Source organism: Carettochelys insculpta, chromosome 5, assembly GCF_033958435.1.
Source record: "Carettochelys insculpta isolate YL-2023 chromosome 5, ASM3395843v1, whole genome shotgun sequence".
NCBI classification, from domain to species: domain Eukaryota; kingdom Metazoa; phylum Chordata; order Testudines; family Carettochelyidae; genus Carettochelys; species Carettochelys insculpta.
Genome location: NC_134141.1, coordinates 57,167,532 through 57,189,329, shown reverse-complemented (window position 1 = coordinate 57,189,329; position 21,798 = coordinate 57,167,532). Strand labels below are relative to the sequence as shown.

The following is a 21,798-nucleotide window of genomic DNA, read 5'->3' as shown; positions in this document are numbered from 1 at the left end:
CTCCAGTAAGGGCTTATTGTGTTTACACCAATTACAGAAGTAATGCAAATCTGTCAGTGTTTCACTTTGAGCTTTGCTATTTTCCTCCTTGCAAGAATATTTCTTCCTGAGACCTGTTGTGATGGGGAAATGCCAAATACAGAAAATGTACACAGCCAATTAACCTAAAGAGTTGTTTCTTTTGTTGCACTCTTTAGAAAATAATTCAAATATGTGTGTGTAAAATGTGCTGCAAGTTTATTTATCACTAGGTTTGCAGATCTGTACAATCTGTGAAACTTAATTTCTAGTCCTTCCCTTTAGCAATAGGAATGTTGCATTTGTCCTCAGTAGCATCCCCTGTGGGGTGTGCAAATAGAACAGACTCTCAAAAACCAAAATAAAGTTGTTCATTAGTTTGTCTAGTATAATGTTGTGCTATGTAAAGAATTTAATTGTGAAAAATACACATGATGATTTATATAGTTGTAAAATTAATCCATGTTGCCATGAGTAATAGTATTGTCATTAACTTGGATATGTTGTTTTCGTGCTTGACCTTCCTTCCCCTCCCACCCCCTTGATCCATGGTAAGGTAATTCTACATCTATCTGTCTAGTCTAAATTTATTTCTCCACAGTATCCTAGGTACTTATATGCCACTTGTCCTAATAACATTTGAGCACCTTTGTCAAATAGTTTCTCATTGTAGAATATTTGATATATCATTTCATATAGGAAGCAGGAGTAAATGGATTTTTTATAGTGATGGGGTGAAGTACTACCATTTTTATTTGTATCTATTGCTATTTAATGACTTTAGTATCCGCTGTGAATTTGAAACATGAGAGAACTTATTGATTTCTTCAGAGTCTAAGATGAGGTGCTCTGCCTCACAATAAAGACAGTGACTCAGTATGGATAGCAAGGTCTTCTGATTTTTTTGAATACAGAAGGATAGTTCTGTTTTAAAATGTATTTTTCTTCTTGTGTTAAAATTATCGGAGAAACAGCAAAGATTGATGTGTGTATCAAAATCTCATTGTAGGTATTAAATAACTAAGGAATGCATGGCAATTGTAATTTGAATTCAGTTACAGAGTGAACTTCTCTCGTCTGGCACCCTCAGGACCTGACAGATGCCGGACAAGAGAATTTGCTAGTTGATGGAAGGTCAATATTTTCTAGCACATTACCAGCACTTCCACTGCTTACTGGGCTCTTAGAAGACATTTAGGTGTGAATCAGAGCCAAATAACAGCACAGAACATTGAGAGCCAGGACTGGTGGCTGTAAATAAACTTTGTGGGACCACAGGAAACTTGGTTGCACCCATGATAAATGAACTGAACTGGCTAACTAAATTCTTGTCTCACGAGACAGTTCTGTATTGGAGGAGTTCAACCTGTACTAAATTTTGTTTGTTTGAAATGCAAATAGCACATGTCAGCTTTGGGGATTTTCTTTGTCCTGTTTCCATTCAAGTCTGGTAATTTTGTACCCATGCACTTGTGCTGGACTCCATTATATGATTTGTAGAATGGCAGAGAATTTGACTCAGGAATTGAAAGAGAAATTAAATTTGCTGATATCTTTAGTGCTGAATGACAGCATGACTCCATACACTGAGTCTCTAGTATGCTCATATATTTATGTACATTCATAAGTATCCACTTTGACTGTGGTTTAAGTTGCCAATATTCAGTTCAGCTCTCCATCTCTAAAACCAAGTTCTCAGGGAAGTATTATTTTTTTAAATAAAATCTAAAATACAGAAAATCTGTTCTTTTGATATACTTCTGAAATGTTGTGGAAATAATACTAGGGCTTTGAGATCTGGTAGGCTATGTGTACATGGGCAGCCTCTGTCGACAAAACTGGGCGTTTGTCAACAAAACTTGCTGAGTGTCTACATGGTTAAAAGTGCTTGTTGAAAGTTTGTTGACAAAACTCAGCTGTTCAGCCAGTAGTGTTAAACCTATCCCTGATCAGGTATAATGCCTCTGTCGACTGTGTTTTGTCAACAGAGTGTCTGTGTAGCCACTTCTGTCGACAGAGATGGCTTCTAGTTCCCCAGGCACCCTGTTTGCGGAGCTTCCCATCAGCTGCTCTGTTGACAGAGGGCAGGGCAGTCCAGATGCTCTGTTGACAGAGTGGCTTGCTCTTCCAAGCTGCTTTTATGTGTAGATGCAATCTGCCAAAGTTTCTCTGTCAACAGTGACCGCTATAGATGGAGGCTGCCAGCTTAGATATAGCCTTAAAGTATAGAATATGTAGAAACTATGTACAGAAAATGTCATTTTTAGTAGCATAAGATAACCTGCAACATACTTGATTTATTGCCCTTAACAATCGCCAGTATGAAGGAAGAGGAGATGGAATAATTAGGAAATAATTTGCTAAAAGCCAGCATTATAATATTCCTCATTGTTTACAAAACCCATCATTGAGGCTCACCAACTGGTGGTTTGTGTAAACATGAAAAATCTAATCCCTTTGTCCGCATGTCTTCTACAGCCTCACTCTGTGTTCTGATACGCTTCTGTGTTCTGTGTGCCAATGCTATTAGCATACATACTGGGTGTAATGCAGAGCATATGCTGCTGGTAAGTTCGGACATCAGCACTTGTTTTAAAAAAAATAAAAAGCAGGGATGAGGGAGAGGGAATGTAAGTTTTAAAACACAATCTGCATTCCTCATTCTACCTAGCGCCTACAGTCGGTAAGGGAAGCTACTGGATTGTTTTTAAACGTGTACAGATTGTTGTAGGGATCTAAAACTATAAACTGTGGTAATCTTGGGATGTAAAGTAAGCCATTTAAAAGCAATAAAAGTGAACTCTTGCTTTTTCTTTCTTTTACTACACAGCTGCTTTAGCTTCTTTATCATCCCAACCCTTCCACTCATGAGGAACTAAGAAAAGAGTGAGGGCTTGACTGAAAAGGATACAAATATGGAATGGCAAAAAGAACCAATCTCTATCACTATACTGGAGTCAGGGAGCATTATGAAACTCAAAATGCATGTTTTTGTAACAGTGCATATCCTCCTCTACCCCACTCTGCTTTAGTTCTTTCTCTTGAGACAAATGTGTAGGACTAGTGGATCCCTATTATTTTAGTCCACATAGGAAAACACAGGCAGCCAGGAAAGCAGTCACTAATTATTTTTATTTTATTTAGGCCAATTATTTTTCTCCAAGATTTATTTAGAACTGTAACACTGGAAATGGAAGGATTCACATGCACTATGTTAATGATGCAGGCTTGATTTGGTTAAAGCCTATTATTTTATTCACTCTTCCATGCTGACTCCCTCTGAGCAGAGATTGATACTGTGCATCAGTCTGAGAAACCATGTGGACCAATACTTCTGATTTTTAGTGTAAATACATAGGTGTTGGTATGCTGCCGCTACTGTGTCAGCGGTATATTGTGAAATATATTTCACTGGCATGCTATGTTTTTCTTAATTTTTTATTTCATTTGTCCATAAATCTTGGCACAACAATTCAAAATGACTAATGTGTTCCACAAGGATTCGCCTGTGACTGACAAACTTTAGCGTCTTTACAAAACGTATCAAATTTTAAAATGAAGGGTTAAATTTATCCTGTGTATATTTTCTTGAAGGCAATGGAATAGCACCTGGAATGAATTTAGCCCATAATCTCCATGAATAAACAATATCTTTTTGTCACGTGGGCATGGTGATGTTTGTTTCCCAAGTGAATGTTAATGTTTTTATTAAAGTTTCATATGCTTGTGCCTCCTTGAGAGTGTTGAGCAGTATACAAAGTATTTCTCCTTGGTGATTGCCGTTAGAATCGAATAATGTGTTTAAACTATCTTGTACAGTGTTTAAATGCTGAAATTAAACCAAAGTAATGTAATTGTTTGGAGAGAGATCACTGTCTTCAGTACCGAATGTGGAGGGGAAGGAGAGAGAGGTGGAATTTGATCACTAGCAGCAATCTGTAATTTCAAGGGTGGAGCAACTACAGGACTGTTTTGGGATTGGTTTGGGATTGAGAAGAAAGGCTCATGCATTAAGTACGAGTAGAATATTACCAGGCACACAAGGTATTTTCAGGTGAAGGATTCTAAGCCAGCCAGCTGAGTGGAATGCTGAGCATTAGTAAGTAGGACTTCTATTTCCACAGACTTTTGGTGGCTGTGTTTTTAAAGCTGCTTGTGTACCGTATCGCTCACCATCCTGATACCGGCTGTTCCTTATTACAGAACGTGTTTGGAATATTAGTAAACTTCAGTTTGCACCCTCTTTCTTCTCTCCTACTTCTCCAAAGCAATTATTGGAAGAAAACTTAGTTTGATCATCAAATGTTTGTTTCAGTGGCATTTTCATGGTTTATGAAAGAAAACATCAATTTTGTGGTGTATAGGGGTAATATTTAAGATTTTAAACTTGGATATATATGCCCTTCCTTCTCACTGTTTCCCCTATTTCCTTGGAGATAATTGTTAATATGAGACGTGTATCTGTAAAGATAACAACTGTTGTGGCACCTTATAGACAAACAGGACTTATTGTTGTTTTTGAAGATACAAGCTAACACGACGACCTCTTTGGTAGTTGTAAAGCATTTTAAAGGTATTTAGGATCAGTTTCAAAGTTAAGTCTGCATGGGCATTGCTGATCCATCTTGGTAGCAATATTACAGTTAAGATTGTTTTGCAAATTTACTTTAGTTTTGGGACAAATTTATATGCAACTTTATTAAGAGGACTTGCAGAAATTCTTCTCTAGTCAACTTTTAATGGATAAGATACATAAATATGTATATAAATGTCCATGTATATGTAAAAAGATCTCTTTCAAGGGCTTGTTAGGTGATATTGCATAATCTAAGATGCAGTTTTCATTGTGTTCTTTACTAAAGTGAGTATCTTGTCTTAGTTATAGGTGTATTTAACCTGTATCTCAGTCTGAAGCAAATAGTCACAATAAATGCTATTTCTGGTTTTGGCCACTGACAATTGGTTTGAGATTGCTGATCAAGAAGAGAAGCTAATTTCCTGTTAATATGCCTGCCAAAAACAGAAATTATAGTAGTCCAACCTAGACATGTTTAAGACCAGTTTTGAAAATTGTATAAAGGATAAAAATCTATGGTTAAATAATGAGATTGCCAAGTAAACAGAGGAACAGTTAGAGAACTCAGTCTATTTCCCTCATGCCATTATAGGACAGATGTTTTTGATTATTGTGGACCTGATTTTCAGAAGTACAGAGTATATGAAGCTCCCATTTACTTCTACATGGTTTGTAAGTGTCAGCACATTTGACAACTGTGCCCTATGTGTATAATACAGTGCTTCATATGGATTTGATATTGAAGTGGATGAGAGTATTGCAGAAAACATCAAGTCCTAATATGCTGTTGTATGTGGAAGTGAAGGGTAAGAATAGGGAGTTACATTAGAAGAAACATTGGTGTAAATGTGTACAGAAGTTAATAACTCCAGTAAGAGTCTACAGAAATTAACCAACGCTCTATAGAAAAATACAGTTTAATAAAGAATAGCCTTTTTAAAAAATTTTAAGCCTGCTTCTAGAATTTAATAATTATATACCTACTGTAATATTGTACTGGAGGAATTATGTGTTAAACCCTGTAATTCCTTTCCAAAATGGCCTCTGTAGGGGCCCAATCCTTCAAAGTCTTATGCACATGTGTACTCTTATTGCATTTAGTTGAACTACTTGTTGTGCATAAATTCAACTAAGCATATTCAGAGTTGTATCCATATTTTGCAGTGTCTTTGGTTTGGCTCTTTGCTTCTTTGTTTGCTTTCATTAAATAAACAAAAAGTAAAAGCAGGTAATTAATTGGCGGTTAACAAGGAAATATATCTATTTTCACCTTCCTAACTTTTTTTAAAAGCGCACATGTATGTACTAAGTGCATACATTTAAACATTTAAAAAAAGTCATAAATATATTTAGGGTATCACTATGCATATTAAAAATGCACTAGGAACCATTGCTTTGTGAGCTGAATACAGTGCACGTATCTTACCATGGCAGATGTCAAAGTTTAATGCCTTAATATTTTTTATTTTTCAATATACTGAAAATATTTCAACTAACTTATATAATAGTAATTTTCTAATTATGGGAAGGGGGAAATTAGAATTTTGGTTATACATGCTTAGAAAATCCATTTTAAACCAGTAAGCTTTCTTGGATTGTTTCCTTTTAAAACCAGGAAGCAAACAACTACATGGAAAAAAACAATCCTGTCACAGCCAGACTCAAAGCCAGGATCTATAGACTCAGGCTCACGCTACAGTGCTAAAAATAGCAGTGTAGACATTCCTGCTCAGGCTGTAACCAGTGTTACAGTACAGCTTTCTTATTTGCTTTTTGAGAATAAATCTGAATTATTTTGATCACTTAGACTTTGGAAATGGAGAATGTGCTTGTACAGAAAATAAACTTTCGGTTTCAGAGGTATGGCTGCAGGTATTTTCAATAATAAGATGAGTTTAAGATGAACCTGTTAATAAGCGACTGCTTGGATTACATTGTTTAAATGTTTGCATGGATAAATTTCATGCTTTGTCACTGCACAATGTTTTTTTAATTAATTTTAAAATTTACTGTTCAATCTACTTTTTCCATTTCTGTATAAGCTTCCAAATTACCTCTGAAAGACAGTGCTTAATTCGGGGGCTAGTCAGCCAATAGTAAATACATAATGCTCAACTACTGTGCAATCACCCTGCTGTTCTTTGCATTGTCTGCTTATACTTGAATGTGTTTCTGTTTTTCCCATTTGTATGTAACTTAATCATGTAAGGACCTGATCAGATTTCTCCTTATACAAGCAGGTTTCCCTTTGAAGTTAATGGGAGGCATTTTTTGTGTAAAGAGGATGGATTTAGGCTATAAATCATCAATTTTGCTCCTCTACCCCATATTCTTTCATTACTATCAAGAAGACGACTTCTTAGAAAGGGCTTCAGTCCTAGCACTTGATCTTAAAGATAATAAATAAAGTCTTTGTTCAGGTTGATCTGATCTTGTGTGTTTTATTGATACAGATCGCTGGTTGCTTACTTTCCATGAATTTAGAGAGTTGCCTATAGTAAATTAATGCCTCCTTCTGTTCCACATTACACTTTTCTGAGTTAAGTCAGGGTATAAAATGTCTGGAATGAGAGCCATAGGTACATGGAATTGGAGTCCAGTACAGGACACTGTAAGTTTCACTCATATTACATCATTCTAGTGAATGGAAAATAGTATGAATGAAGGGCAGGCAGTGGATTTAATTTATTTATTCTGAATAATGCATACAAAAATACTCTAAATATTCAAGTGGGGATTTATAAGTTTTTCTCAGACACAGTTCCATTCTTCACTTCTGTGTTCCATTTGTGGTCATTTTATGGTATATTGGGCAATGATTTCTGAGTAATCCCATAGTAAAAACTCAAAGGAAGGACATAACAGATGTTTTGGCATTTGACATAGAAGGCTTGGTGAGAAAATTATTGAGAGTGTACTTGAAACAGAATGAACTAGAATCAGAGCCCTTTTTAGCTACAAAACTGTTTTTCCAGATACAGAAATGCAATTGTAAGAGTTTACACTGGATGCTCAAGCATAACTGATACATTCATTTACACCTGTAAGATGGATTTCTGAATTAAAGGAAAAAATTATCCTGGGAAAAGATTTACCTGAAAGAAAGAAATGAATCACACAGACTTTTGTGACAAGCAAGTATGCATGTGGTCAGGTTATAGTAGGCACACAAAAGAGAGACTTACAGGAATTTATTGGATATATTTTTTTGAAATATGAAAAAAAATGTCCCTTCTTAGGCTATGTCTACACTACCTCATAGAGTAGATTTTAATGTAGTTAGGTCGATTTTTTTTTTTAAAGTGTTACTGTCTTCACCATGAAAGCCATTAGATCGATTTTTAGGGAGCACTAAGGTTGATATTACACCCACAAAGCAAGTCGGTATAGCGCCAAGTTTGAATTTAAAATGTCTGATTAATGCTAGTATGGAAACAGCAATTGTTTTACATTGATGTTGTTTGCCTCCAAAGGTCTTTGGTGTGTGTTCCCCAATGCTCCACAGTGGTCCAGTCTGGCTGCTTCCATCTCCACTGCTGTCCAGATGCACAGGAAATAGTTAACAGAAAGACCAGGAAACTGAAGTGGGCGCCTGGGCCCATTTTGAGTTCATTTCTTGATTATCAAGGTGGCAATTGCATCTACCCATGAAAAAATAGCCCCAACATGGGGTAGTGGCTTCTTCTCTGCACAGGATGTAGCAGGAGAGGCTGAAGGTGTTTTTTTTTTTTTTTTTTTTTTCCTTTCAGTGTTGGCACCAGCCACTGTACTATGTGGCGGCTAAGCTGTGGGGATCATGCTTGTGTGAGAGGCCGCGAAACTTCTTTTCTGTGGTTCATGTTTGTACAGGAGCAGGACCCCCGCATCCCCACAGGTGCCATGCAGTCTGGACTATCCCCTGCCCGACCACATCACATGGCTAGCTCTGACCCAATAAAAGCACGTGTCTGCAGCGCAGTGCAGGGCATGCTGTTAGACAGCACCATGTCCTCCTGGCTTGTGTGTGGTGAAGGCTCCAAAGGCAGGAAAGATTTATGGGGACTGGCTGTTGCCAGAGGGAAGTCTCCCCCATGACAAAGATTTTCAGGGGCTGGCTGTCTTTTGTTATATTTTCGATGGGGCAGCACACGCTGGGGGGTGGCAGTGCTGGCAGAAAGTTAAAGAGGGGACCTTGTCAACAGGTCCCTCAACTACACCTCACCGCCAGAGAAAACCTCCAAAAGGACCTGTCTCCTAAAGGGACCATGTCAACTGGTCCCTCAGTCACCAGCCCCCATGCTCACTGATATTCAGGGCTGCTCCCCCACCCACCCCAAAGAAAGTGCCTGAAGAGTCCTGTCACCTGAAAGGACCATGTCAACCAATCCCTCAGCTTCCACCATCGCCCTATAACATGATCCATTGTACCAAAGCAAGCTTCAGAAATTTGGCTCCATTTCGAGAAAGCACTTCTTGTTTTCAGTAAACTGAATTGTTTCCATTATTATTTGCAAGATGTATCCTACCATACATACTGTGCTTTCAAGGGGAAAAAAGTAGCTAAGGGAGCAGTTGAGATATCACAGTAAAATGGGTGATCCCTGGACACAGTCATTCTGGCACATGAGTATGACAGTGCGCCAGGCAGGAGACTGTTTGGCTTATTACATAAAGGTGATACCGTTTTGGCCAGGCAGGGGTGGTTTCAAGGTGGGGCAAAGTAGCTGAGGGACCAGTTGAGATGGCGCAGTCACCTGGGTGATCCCAGGGCAAAGAATCATTCTAGCATGTGAGTATGACAGTCTCCTGCCTGGTGCGCTAGTTGGCTGGTCGGACAAAAGTCGTACCTAAAGGTGACAAGTATCAGAGAGGTAGCCATGAGTCTGTATCTTCAAGAACAACAAGTCCTGTGGCACCTTATAGACTAACAGATATTTTGGAGCATAAGCTTTCATGGGCAAAGACCCGCTTCATCAGATGCACGAGATGAAGCGGATCTTTGCCCATGAAAGTTTATGCTCCAAAATATCTGTTAGTCTATAAGGTGCCACAGGACTTCTTGTTGTACTTAAAGGTGTTGTTTCAACTGAGGAAAAGCAGCTGAGCAACCAGTGTATAAATTCAGTCGTCTTCTGAAGCCAGCCTATTTGGTTTTCTTTCACCTGGGATTCCCTACTTTTATGTCTTTCCTTCTGAAAAAATGGCCATTTGCTTTTCTGTGGGAGGAGAATGAGGACAATGCAGTGTGGGAAGATGACATCACATAGCCACAACCACCTGCAGGGAATTTTTCCGCATATTGCACAAGAATGCTACAGGGCTGAGAGACCTGTGGGATAAGTTTCCATAATGCACTGCTGTAACAGCGGATTGGTAATTCAGGGTGGCAGCACTAAGTCAACTTTGTGGGAGGAGAGGATACGCAAATTCAAATTTATAAAATCCAGCATTATAAAATTAAATTTAAGAACATCAAATTTATATTGTGGTGTAGACGTAGCCTTATAGTTCATGTGCCTGTATCCTAAATGTGGGGAATACATTACGATTTCTGATTTATAAGAACTTTACAGACTAGAGAGCTCTGATATCTCAACCCTGAGTGTGAAAATGGAGTAGATTTTGATATGTCAAATGACACATGTTCTGTGGAGTCTTCATGATCAAATGTATCCATTTTTTTAAATATAATACAACACATTTCAAGGTGCATTTCCTGCTGGTATCTATATCCTCCTCTTCCCCTTGCTCCCAAATCCTTTTCTGAGTTTCTTCATGTTCATTACTACTGTCACTGAAAGTAACTGTCAAGTGTATGTTTTCAGAGTCCAAAGAGAGTGTTGTTACTGAATTTTCGCTAAGAAAGCAAGCCAGCAGGCATGTAGCACTTAAAGACTAACAAAATTATTTATTATTAATGAGCTTTTGTGGGGCAGACCCACTTCTTCAGATGTGGAAATAGTGCTGTACTGGAAATGGTGCTCAAAGTGAATTGACATGACGATTATGTAACAGAGATACAGACAAGGAATTGAAATGAAAACTGACAAATCAGATGTGGGGGTGAAAGGTGAGGAGGATGTGGGAGAGAGAAAAACAGTAATTCCCTCCCCCAGCAAATTCAGCCTGGATTAAATTTTTATGGCTAAATTATTAAACCTTAAAACTAGAGGTGTGCAGCAGAGATTCCAGCAATTATACCCTTGCAGTAATCAGGTCAACATCAGTCATTCCCACTGTATTTGATGGAACTGGGCTCAGTAGCAATACTACACAACACCAGAATGAATAAGTACTAGCATTTAAATCAAATCTCTTCCATTTCCCATATGTTTTTAATCATGAATAAAAAGTAATAGATATGCCTACATGTGCAGTATGTGATCTGCAGAATAATCAGTATGAAATGTATATGTATACAAGAGACATTAAAAGTTTAGCTTATTGTCTTTGAAATGGAATTACTATGCTTAAGGGTAAAGTTGTAATGAAACGTTTCTTTGTGAAAAGCAGGGATGGGGAAGAACACTATATATAACCTGACTGAACCTGCATTAGAAGCCACCTGGCTTCCATTTTGCTGGCTCAGCACTTTATTAGCTCATATAGGTTTAATCATTTATGACATTTCAATGCACTTAGATTAGATTGCAGATGTTTCTTAAATGGATCTTCCCTCCATTAAACAAATTATTGAAAAATATTTTGTACTGTGGCTTAAGAAAAAGATATTTCAGTTTCTAAGCTGGTAGCAACTTCTGACCTTTTCAGAACATTATGGATCATGTCTAGTGATGATATTAACAAGATGTATCAAACTGGGGACAATGAAAATGCATTTCAATTGCTAATTTTAACCAGTTCAAAGTATGGTAACATGAAATTTTTGTGTTCTCATCTTTCTGGAGATTACGGCCTCCTACTCCATTCTTCTTTCCCCCCATTTGCTGTAATGCTATTCAAAATATTTTTGTAATGGTTAAGAAAAAGTAACTTTAATTTTTCAGGTATGGATATAGGTTGATTTTTCTGGAAGTGGGAGACGGTAGATCTTTACAATGAATTGCTGTAAATTCAATCAAAAATAAATTTAAGATCCTGATTTTGTAGACTGCATGTGCTTGCTTCTATGTATAGGAGTGGTCCCAAAAGCTTTGTTGGTTTGGGACCCAAGGCATGAGATGCATTGGTTAGAGAAGTGCAGGTGTACTATTTTTCTGGTTTCAAGCCCTTCACTTAGCAATATATTTATATGGATAAAGGAGAGAGAATAAATCCTATTGAATTGTTTTGGCAGATAGTAACTTTAGAACAATAAATTATGAAAGAATATGTACTTCAGAAGTGAAAACTCTGATGTTGCAGATCTGAAAGGAACTGGAAAGCTCATACAGATATATTAATTCAACAAAATTACTCTTGATGCCACATTTGTCATATTTACTTGTAGCTTGTGATAGATCTTTTAGTTGTCACAAAATTGATATTTCTAAATTTATTATATATTTTCATTATTTTCTTCAAGGAGCTTGACAGTCATCTTTGGATATAAATATATTATGAGAATATCTCATCAACAAAACGTTAGTATATTTCCCATATAAAAAACCTGGGGAGGGGAGAGGCAGGGCACAATACAGCTGTATGTCTTAAATAAAGGTCAGGGTACTTTGGGAAGCGCTTGAGAGAGCCATCCACAGCTGGGGGACATACTTTCATCACAGTTAGTTTAAAGATGTAGACAAAATTGTGCTGTAGAAACAAACATTTCTCATATTTATTGAAGGTAGCTAAGAACATTAACAATATGAAGTATTAAAATTACTTTTGCAATGTGAGCAGGATTATGTTTGAAGATGTTCTGAATTAAAAATCAAAGTGATTTTTTTTTCTGTATCGGGCATTTTGTAAGTATTGACTTAAACAAAACTAACCAGAATTTCGCAGTGTACTACTTCAATTTTGTTAGTCTCTGAAACAGGCCTTTTTGATTTTGTGTTTCTGTTCAATGCATTTTGTGGGTGGGCTGTAGATATGTTATGTGTTTCTATTAATTAATGCAACTGCTGGCTAGTTCTCTAAGCATTAGAATTTCTTAAGTTACCATAGCACTGCAACATACTGTTTTAGCAGCTGTTTGTGTGTAGACATTTTTAATGAATTTGCATGCTTTTTGATACTGGGCATAGTTTTGTCCCTGAAGGGAAAATTGCATGTCTTCATTTAAAAGACATGATCGCACAGATAAATAACAGCATTTAAGTATACCCTTTAAGGTAAACTATGGCAAAGACTGTTGAAAATCTTTTATGAAATTAGTAGTATCTTGAATTCTTAGTGAATTTTCTGGACGTTCTGAGGAGGGAATAATTAATTTTAGGAAAGTTGATTTGTTTAAGTGTCAGCAGTAAACAACCCTCAGGCAAATTATCCATACAGAGAGTTTACAACTCAACGGTCTTTTGTTTTGTTTGGTTCGCTAGTTTAGAGTGGTGGCTGAGAGATGGCCTGAACCTATAAATCCTTTGTGTTGAACCAGTAGCAGTGTTCTCCTATGTCCATTTAATGAGGAAACTCTGTCTGAATAGAGCCATTTATTAACAAAGCTGTGGAAAGATTTTTTTTTTTTAAAGTAAAGGATGGAGAGGAGTTTGTTTTGGTTTTGGGAAATCTTTTTAAAATGTTTTAAAAGAAAAAAATATTGCTGGGACCACGTTAACCAATGAAAAGCTTCTGGATTCTATTGTAACAGAGAGATAGCTGTGTTAGTCTGTATTCTATCAAAACAAACGGTAGTCCAGTAGCAATTTAAAGACTAACAAAATAATTTATTAGGTGGTGAGCTTTCATGGGACAGACCCACTTCTTCAGACCAACGTTTTTGGATTCTGTTGTCTTTCTGAAACAAAAAAAAAAGAAAAAAAAACAAAACCCCTTCTCTATATCATTTACAAAGGTCAAGTAACTTTTATTCTGTTTTGGGCTGTGTTTGTGTTGAATTTCAGCCAGCATTCTCCAGTGTACAGTAGTGACTTTTTTCCCTTTACCCATTTTTTTCACTCAGTATAAACAGTTCCTTGCTGTAGTAACATAGACAAATATAGCAGAGGACTCTTTTCTGGGAGAAGAGTCTCCCCATGCATTTCTTAACCATTTTTGGGAAGAATTGATCTATCTATGTATGAGAGAGAGGGAGGCAGTAGCTGTAAATTAAAGTGACATCATATGTATTACTCCCATTGATCTGCTTTTAGACCACAGCCAGGATAAAAGGAAATGGCATCAGGGAGGAAGTATGCTCATTTAGGCACAGATCCCAGTGTGATAATGGGGTAATAATAGAAATCACGCCACTGTCAATCGGTTACTGCATTAGTCTGAGGCACATTTCCCCTCCAAGCAGGCTTTCAATGACTTCATTCAAATGTAGGCTGAAGCAAACAGGGATATTCAGCATACCAGCTGTACTACTTTAGTGGTTTGTATCCTGGCTTAGGAGTGAAACACAAGCAGTGGGGCTGTGGATGCTCAAATGCATATATCTATGTCACATTTCATGGCTGTGCGAGGTCAGTAGTCAAATGTTTCATGACTTTTTTTTTCCTAGTATAAAATGGTGAATCTGGCATTTATTGCATTATGCTAATGGGGGGAAATGACAAATAGTCTTTTAGTGACAGTGATAGCTGTGTTAGTCTGTATTCTATCAAAAGAAAAAAGCTGTCATGTAGATATGGTCTTTTAGTGTGGGTGGTCTTCTGGGATGTGAGACCGATGACCTTATAACTGCACCCAGAGAGCTTTGAGGAGGCAAGATTCATTGTAGTTTTTATAGGCTATTAGGTGGCAGTCAGAAAATTCGTATTTTGTTCTAAGATGCTTTGTGGAAACTTTCTCAAACCTACTAAAAGTTAGGAGATACTTGAAGCGTATTGAATTATAGTTTGCTATCACTAAACTACAAGAGAGCTGTTTTCCCTTGTCCCCACATGTTTAGTAAACTTTGAATTTAAGTATTTAGAGGCAGAGTGCCTGTGTAAACTACTTTAGTAACAACCTACAGTTGTAGTTTTCTGGAAGAATATTGTATTTTCCATTTGATTCATGTCACTTCTCTCCCCCACCCCTACGTTGGACTCTTTCAAATACAAAATCAGTTTTTCTGTGCCACAACTTTTCAAAATTGTGTTTCAAAGTTAAGCGTCTAGTTTTACAAATGTAAAAGCCACTGCACCAGTCCATGTACAAGGAGGAATAAAATATACTTCATTTGAAAAGAAAAACAAAATTATTTAGTCCCTTTGTAGAGGCAGTACAGACAGCAGCTTTTAAAAGCCAGACAAGCAGAATAAGAATCACAGTATTGGGAAAATGACCTTGGGAGATTGTTTAATTGCGTGGAACATTACAAAAAGCTCCAGTGTGCTTGATCACAATATATTAATTCATTCCTTTTTTTGTAGTTTTGGTACAGTAAATTACAATCACCCAAAAAGCTCTGGAAAAATAACCTGATTACTGTGGGGTAGGGAAGGGTAGGTACTAGAACTATCTGCTTTAAAATAAATGTACATGACATTGTATTTGTCATTACCAGATCATTACTACACCAGATTGTAGTATTAGGATTCATATTGCAAATAGTGCTTTAATTCTCACCATATTTTCTGGTGCAAGATTTCTCATTTAATAATATCAAATTGAACATTTTTGACATATATTCCTATGTTGGTCAGCCTGTTCACTTTTTAATGTAGAAGACTATTTTTGTCCATGTAGAAATAGTCAGTGGCACTGAAAAATTTGCCTTGCCATACTTGACTGTTCCTATATTACGTATTTGTACTGAAAATCCTTATGTACTCAACAGACAGTCAGAGAATTAGTTTTCTTAGAAGTTAAAGTTATTTTGATATTTAAGTAACAATTTGCACTTTCTGTGCTGTTAGCACCAAGAAGCCAACCAGGTCTGGGTCCTATTGTGTATGGTGCTGTATGAGCATATGGAAGATGACATCCCTGGCCCTAAAAGCTCACAGACTAAAAGCCAAGACACAACAGGTGGCTGAACTAAACATTTTTAGTTAGGGTTGTGGGTGGGGAGGCAAGGTAACAAAAAATAATTGGATTATATAATTTGATTAGACTTCTGTATATTGATTTACCAAGTTTTTTGAGGGCTCCTGAAATTGTACTAAAATCTTTAGAGCAAAACAGAAAGAAAATAATTGGTTTAGAAAAATGTTGTATTTCATACCATTCTACCTGGGAGAAAAATACAAGGAATCTATAGATAAATTGTGCAGTTTTTATTTGTTTTTTGTTAAGAGTCTTTGCAAAAAGCTTTCTGAAGTTTCCTCATCTTGATGTAAGCCTAATATCATGTAAGGCAAAGCCCTTTTATTAAGGGGGGAGGGGCGCGGAACCTGAGGAAATGTGTACTCCCAGTATTTTAGTTAAAATGGAGAGGACAAAATATTATAGCTGTGCCCACTTAGTGCAACTTTAGTTGGAACTTTCAGCATTTCCTGCTCATAACATGGCCCTAAATATATGCGGTGAGCTTGGATTTGACATGCAGGGTCCCATCCTGGGGACTTAGCACATTGGGAAATGAAGTTGCAAGTTTTAGGTGCTTTTTCTATATGCTGAAAGATAATATACATTTTAAACTGTAATTCTCAAAATGCAGCACAGCGCTAGACCCAGAGAGGTAAATTAAGGGCATGATTACTATCGTACCTCTGAAATTCTTTGTTTCTGTTGGCCTAAATCAGATTCCCCAACATTATTTGAAATAACTCTTTAGTTACATCTATACTAGAGAATTTTGTTGACAAAACTCACGGAACGTCCACGCTAAAAGTGTGTTCTGTTGACATCCTGTCGACAGAACTTGGCACTTTTGTCGGCAGCCTTCTCCTCTCCCCCATGAGGCAGAAAACCTTCTCATCAGAATCTGTCAGCAAAGCTGTGTGGATACTCTGGGGGGCCCTCTGTCGACAGACAGGGTTTCCAGGTCACTGGACAGCCCTGTCTGCTGTGCTTCCACTTGGTCGTTCTGTCGAGAGAGCAGCCAGGCAGTCCAGACTCTGTCAACAGAGCGGTCCACTTTCATGTGTGGCCGTGATCTGTTTACAGAAGTTTTATATCTTCCGACAGTAACGTCTGTTGACAGATAGCTGTGGTGTAAACATAGCCTTTGTGTGTGAGAATTCATATTTCAGATATGGTAAAGAACCACAACTACGAGCAGTTTCTAAAATATAGGGATGGCTATATTATCCTTCTGCTTAGCAGAGAAATAAATAAGCACATGGTGGTCTGCAGCATTACAAAATTTATTAGCATTCAAAATAACTTCAGTTTCCAAGCAGACCTGATTCCCAAACAACTTCCCTGTCCGTCTCTCCCCACCTCCCTTCTGCTTGAAGCAACTGCTCTTGGACTAAACAAGTGGTTAAGTTGGCAATTTATTGGAGGACTTTAAATTGAAATATTAAAATATTTAGAAGTCCTGTGGCACCTTATAGACTAACAGATATATTGGATCATAAGCTTTCATGGGCATCAGATGTATTATATAATGTATCTGATGTAGCGGGTCTTTGCCCATGAAAACTTATGCTCCAATATATCTGCTAATCTATAAGGTGCCACGAGACTTCTCGTTGTCTTCGTGGATACAGACTAACACGGCCTCCCCTCTGATACAAACATTTATCTTCATTTATTACTATTTTTAACTTTTGTTTTCCTTGTGGTTGGTGGGTTTGAGCATTACTTTGAAAACATTCATTAGAACAAGATACAGCTTTTTTCAAACCTGAAGAATACTACAAAAAGAATGCATTGCAACAAAAACAATTTCTTAAAATGCTAGTGATTTATGCTGCTTCTTATTAGCATCTGATTTATGTCCTAATGCCAAGCAATGTCAGTCTGAGAGTAGAGATGATGTCTCACTGCTTGTTTAGCTGGTAATATCTGCCAAAGCTTTACAGGTTATGATTTAAGCAGAAAATTCTCACTTCATGGTCTTGTTGCCAGAGTGCTGCTTTTTAGGCATGCAAGGGGCTGTCATTAAAATGAAAGAAACATTTAGGAAGTCTCACATACTTATATCCCTCCTGGGTGTCCAAAGCGAAGTGAGAGGGAATCTTTTTTTCATCTCAGGCTGATTGCTTGGCTTGCACATGCCCTTACCTTACAATCAGCCTTGGCTGCAGTGGTTTAATGAAAAGATGAAAATAATGGTCTTTCTGCCTGCCTTTGGTTGGCACCTGGTAAGCTTAAGAAGGTTGGGTAGCACAGGAGGAGGAGCCCACCTTAGAAAGGAAGACCCTCACTGGACTCTAGAATGGAACCTTAAATGCAACAAAAGCATATGATTTTGTCATTTTAATAATTTGTCTGCAAAAAAGTTTGAACTGAGTAATGCTGGGTTTGTATTTTTCATGCAAAAATTTAAAGTTGTTTTGCTTTTTTTCTTTTGGTGCCTCAGTGTGGAGAAAATGGGTGTGGGGTGGAGGGTAGCATTTGAGTGAATAAGGGACCTGTCACAGGACTTCCAAAACCCTGAATTTCTAGTATGTTTCCTGGCAGCTGGTATGTATTCTCACTTTATGCTGTCTGTGAATTATTTATTTGCTCATTGGATAAGCCTATTAAATGAAGCACTTAAGTGCTCACTGCATCAGGCTTCTTGTGCTTTTTTTCTCTTCAGGCTACCCAGAGTTCATCTGAAAAATGTTAGGGGTTGGAATTAGGAACAATTGCTCAATATGTGTAGGCAATAGGTGCATAGGCATTGTATCCTTCCCTTCTTTTTGGTTTGGTAGGGGGTAATTTGTGAGACTCAGCACTAGAAATGTGCTGTCACAATCTTAATTTTGCTGATCACTTCTTATTTACATCATTTTTCTTTGTACACTGCAGCAATAAATCAACAGACCCCGATGTAGTTAGATGTTCATATGTCTGGTGGCCTCCTGAAGTGATGTACTAAAAATGAACATTTGGTTTCTACCCTCTCCCCCACCAAGCTTCAACAGAAGAGAATTACTTAGTATATGTATTCCAGAAAGAACAGAACCTAATAAGTCTCGATAAAGTTGGAAAAACAAAAAATTATGTTGATCTGATCTAAATATAGAAATGAAAAGCCAGGGAAAATGAGTCTTAACTAGACCCCAGAACAGAAGCTTTCAAAATATAGACATAAACTCTGAGGTTTTTCTGAAATCAGCTAGGGCTTCCCACATTTCAGACACATAGTAGAATTGCACTGTATCCTAGCATTGTCTCCTTTGAGCTGTGTCAGTTTAATTGCTTAGTAAGTAGAGCTTTATTCTGATGATACATGTATTTTACTTTTAGCTTCTCCCGGACCAGCTGGTCTTACTTCTGGAATCTCTGTTGGAGGAAAAAACATTATGTCTCAGAACTCTGCAATGCTTAGAGAAAACATACCGCCTTCATGAGCAGGATGCAGAGGTAATTCATTAACAGTCCCATTGCAGAATTAAACCGAATCATTGTGTTATTGACTAGAAATATTGGCATTCCATTGGGACTTGGGGCTTTTCAAGCTCCTTTTCCATTAGAGAACTCTAAAATTGTGTATCTGTACTACCAAAGAAGGTACAAGTACAGTATGCTTGCCTCAGTCTCATGTCTGTCTGATATTAGTGTTTACTGTGTATGTCAATGTGGTAGCATGGTACAGTTAGACTATCTAAAATAATTAGTACAGCCAGTTTGCAGAGGTCCCCTCTGAACAGCACACATGCCTTTACGAGTTATATGTTCACAAATGTTAAACTGCTTATTTCATATATGCATTTTGTAGACTGGAAATTGTGTGATTTTTGACATGATATCGTACCTCAGAATGAGACCATGGCTATTTGTTTTGGTCTAAATTTCTTTTTCCACGTGGCCATTGTTTGCCTTTAGCCAGAACTCAGACCTCATTCATATAATACATATTTTTTTCTTTTATAAGAGAGAAGAGGATTTCTATGCTTATCCAAAATGAACTCCAACAAATAGCTGCATCTTTACAGTTGTATCCATTAATTAAAATGTATTTAACCCTCATGGGAGGAATTATTACTTACATGATTCAGATAAGCATACAGATACAATCCTTACTTAAGTGTCACCAACTTAAAGGCCCAACTCTGCCAACACTTACTACTGGGCATAGTGTTAAACTTGGAGTCAGTGATCACTTACTGCTTACAGATTTTGCAAGAGCTGTCCTTTATCATGTGTCCAGTCTCAACTGGTTCTGCATAATACGTTCACAGTGCCTCACCCAGATGCTTTGTTTGGGAACCACAGCTATTAAAGCACAATTCTCCTGCCATGTTTTCCATTCCCATCCAAAACTTTATAATATACTCATCCCCCCCTCGCTGTATGAGCACAATTGGTTTCCAATTTTCCGCTCCTAGGCGAAAACTCTTAAGAGGGACACTGAATTACTATTTAATACACGTTAGTCTCTGCCTGGTTCCTAGTGTTTCTAACTCGGGGAAGGAGTGGCAGCATGTGGTGCTGCTTTTGAAAGGTGAGTGAACCTTGGGGGGTGGGTTGGAAAGGGTTAAAGGCTGCGGGGGGGCAGTTTGGGGCCAGGAGCGTGAGGGAGGGTGGGTTAAAACCTGGTGGTGGCTCTGGTGGAGGAGGTGGGGGCTCATTCCGCCAGGCTGCAGCAGTGGTACGTTTGGGGGGTGCAGTGGGCTTGGGGGTTGGGTTGGGGACTGGGCAGGGTGGGTATTCGGAGAGGGCCGGGCTGGGCTGGGGGGTGTGCGGGAAGTTACAGGCAGGGAGTGGGCTGGGCTGGAGCTGTGGGTCTCCCTGGCCAGGGACCCCATAGCTGGAGCGGAGCCAACCATGGGGCTGTGGGTCTCCCTGCCCCCCAGGCATGGACCCCGTGGCTTGCTCATATAAGCGGAGGAAGTCCACTCGTTTTGTGAACAAAGGTATGTATGTATGTCCCTCATTGTAGCGAGTACTTGTGAGTAAAGTACTCATTAAACAAGGGATGAGTGTACTTACTACTGTTGTGCAATAGTCTCATTGATTTCTCAGGCTGAGAGAATTTAAGTCAATGGGACTGCATGTGGTAGTAAGCAGTACCCACACTACAGGCTTTAGACACCAGGTAGACAGTGTTCAGAGAAAGGGAATTTGGGAGAAGATGATGGAAATGAAACTAACTGAAGAAACACACATTATGTAGATGCCGCTTTAGGTGTTCAAAACAAAAAATGGTTAGTTACTGAGAATTTATTAGTAGCAGTATAAGGAGCACTGTTCAACTTAACATATTTGTCTCTTATTTAAGTTTAAAAAAAAAAACAAAAAACCAAACACCACAGATTGCCATTGTATGCGGATATCATGAATAATTAGAATTTTAGGGCACTAATTAAAGTAGAAGGAAAAAGGGAAATCTGGTTCACGTTTGTTAGAGTAAGATGGGTAAATAGATGTTGTATGTCTTAGAGCTGTTTTAAAAATTCCAAACTGCCATAGTTTGGCCTTTAAAATACTTTGCCAGGTGACATTTCAACTGTTGCTATTTATTTCAGCTTTTTATTTTTTTGTTTATCAGAGTTTCCAAGAGCCAGACTTATTTTTAATTAACATTCAAACAGACTTTTCTATTTATAGGAATTGGAATATATTTTAATCACAGATGAATGCCAATGAAATGTCAGGAGTTCTATAATGGGAAGAGGAATAACTAGGGAGGTAGGATCAAAGCAGAAGTGCTAGTGTTTCTATTTCATGCAAGTGAATTGTGAGCTGCTAGGGCTTGGGCTTAGGGATGTTTTGTTTTTGTTTTTTGTCCTTAAACGAAATAAAATTCACAGCATTTTCACCCCCTTTGGTACCTTTACTTAACTGTACCCCAGTGATCTTTCATATTATTCACTTAGCAACAAAATTATGACTGCAACAAAAGCAGAACGCTCCCTGCTTTAATGAGCAAGGTGAAGCCAAGGACTTGATAGACTTTTAAGAAGTACAACTAAGATAGCATTACCAGTAGAGTTTTACCAGTCATCAGATCCTTTAAAGGGAATGTTCATTTACACTCTGTTTGTACCTAAAGAGGGGACCTTTCATGTCTCAAACTGCAGTATGGGCAAAGCAGACTTTTTTTGTAAAGACACTAAGACATCAAATTGCAGGATTCCAGTCCAAGCTTG

The 21,798-nt window shown here is 37.9% G+C and overlaps 1 protein-coding gene across 9 annotated transcripts in view; it reads left to right on the top strand.

The window, feature by feature from the left end:
- Positions 1-21,798, top strand: part of AOPEP (aminopeptidase O (putative)) — a 436,790-nt gene that overhangs the window by 349,277 nt on the left and 65,715 nt on the right. For 7 of the 9 annotated variants that reach the window (XM_074995130.1, XM_074995128.1, XM_074995129.1 and 4 more), the window contains one exon: positions 18,953-19,069. In XM_074995130.1, coding sequence (XP_074851231.1) covers positions 18,953-19,069 — 117 coding nt within the window. Of the gene's footprint in view, positions 1-18,952; positions 19,070-19,580; positions 20,024-21,798 lie in introns of those variants that run through there. The other 2 variants (XM_074995133.1, XM_074995132.1) reach the window with 2 other exon arrangements.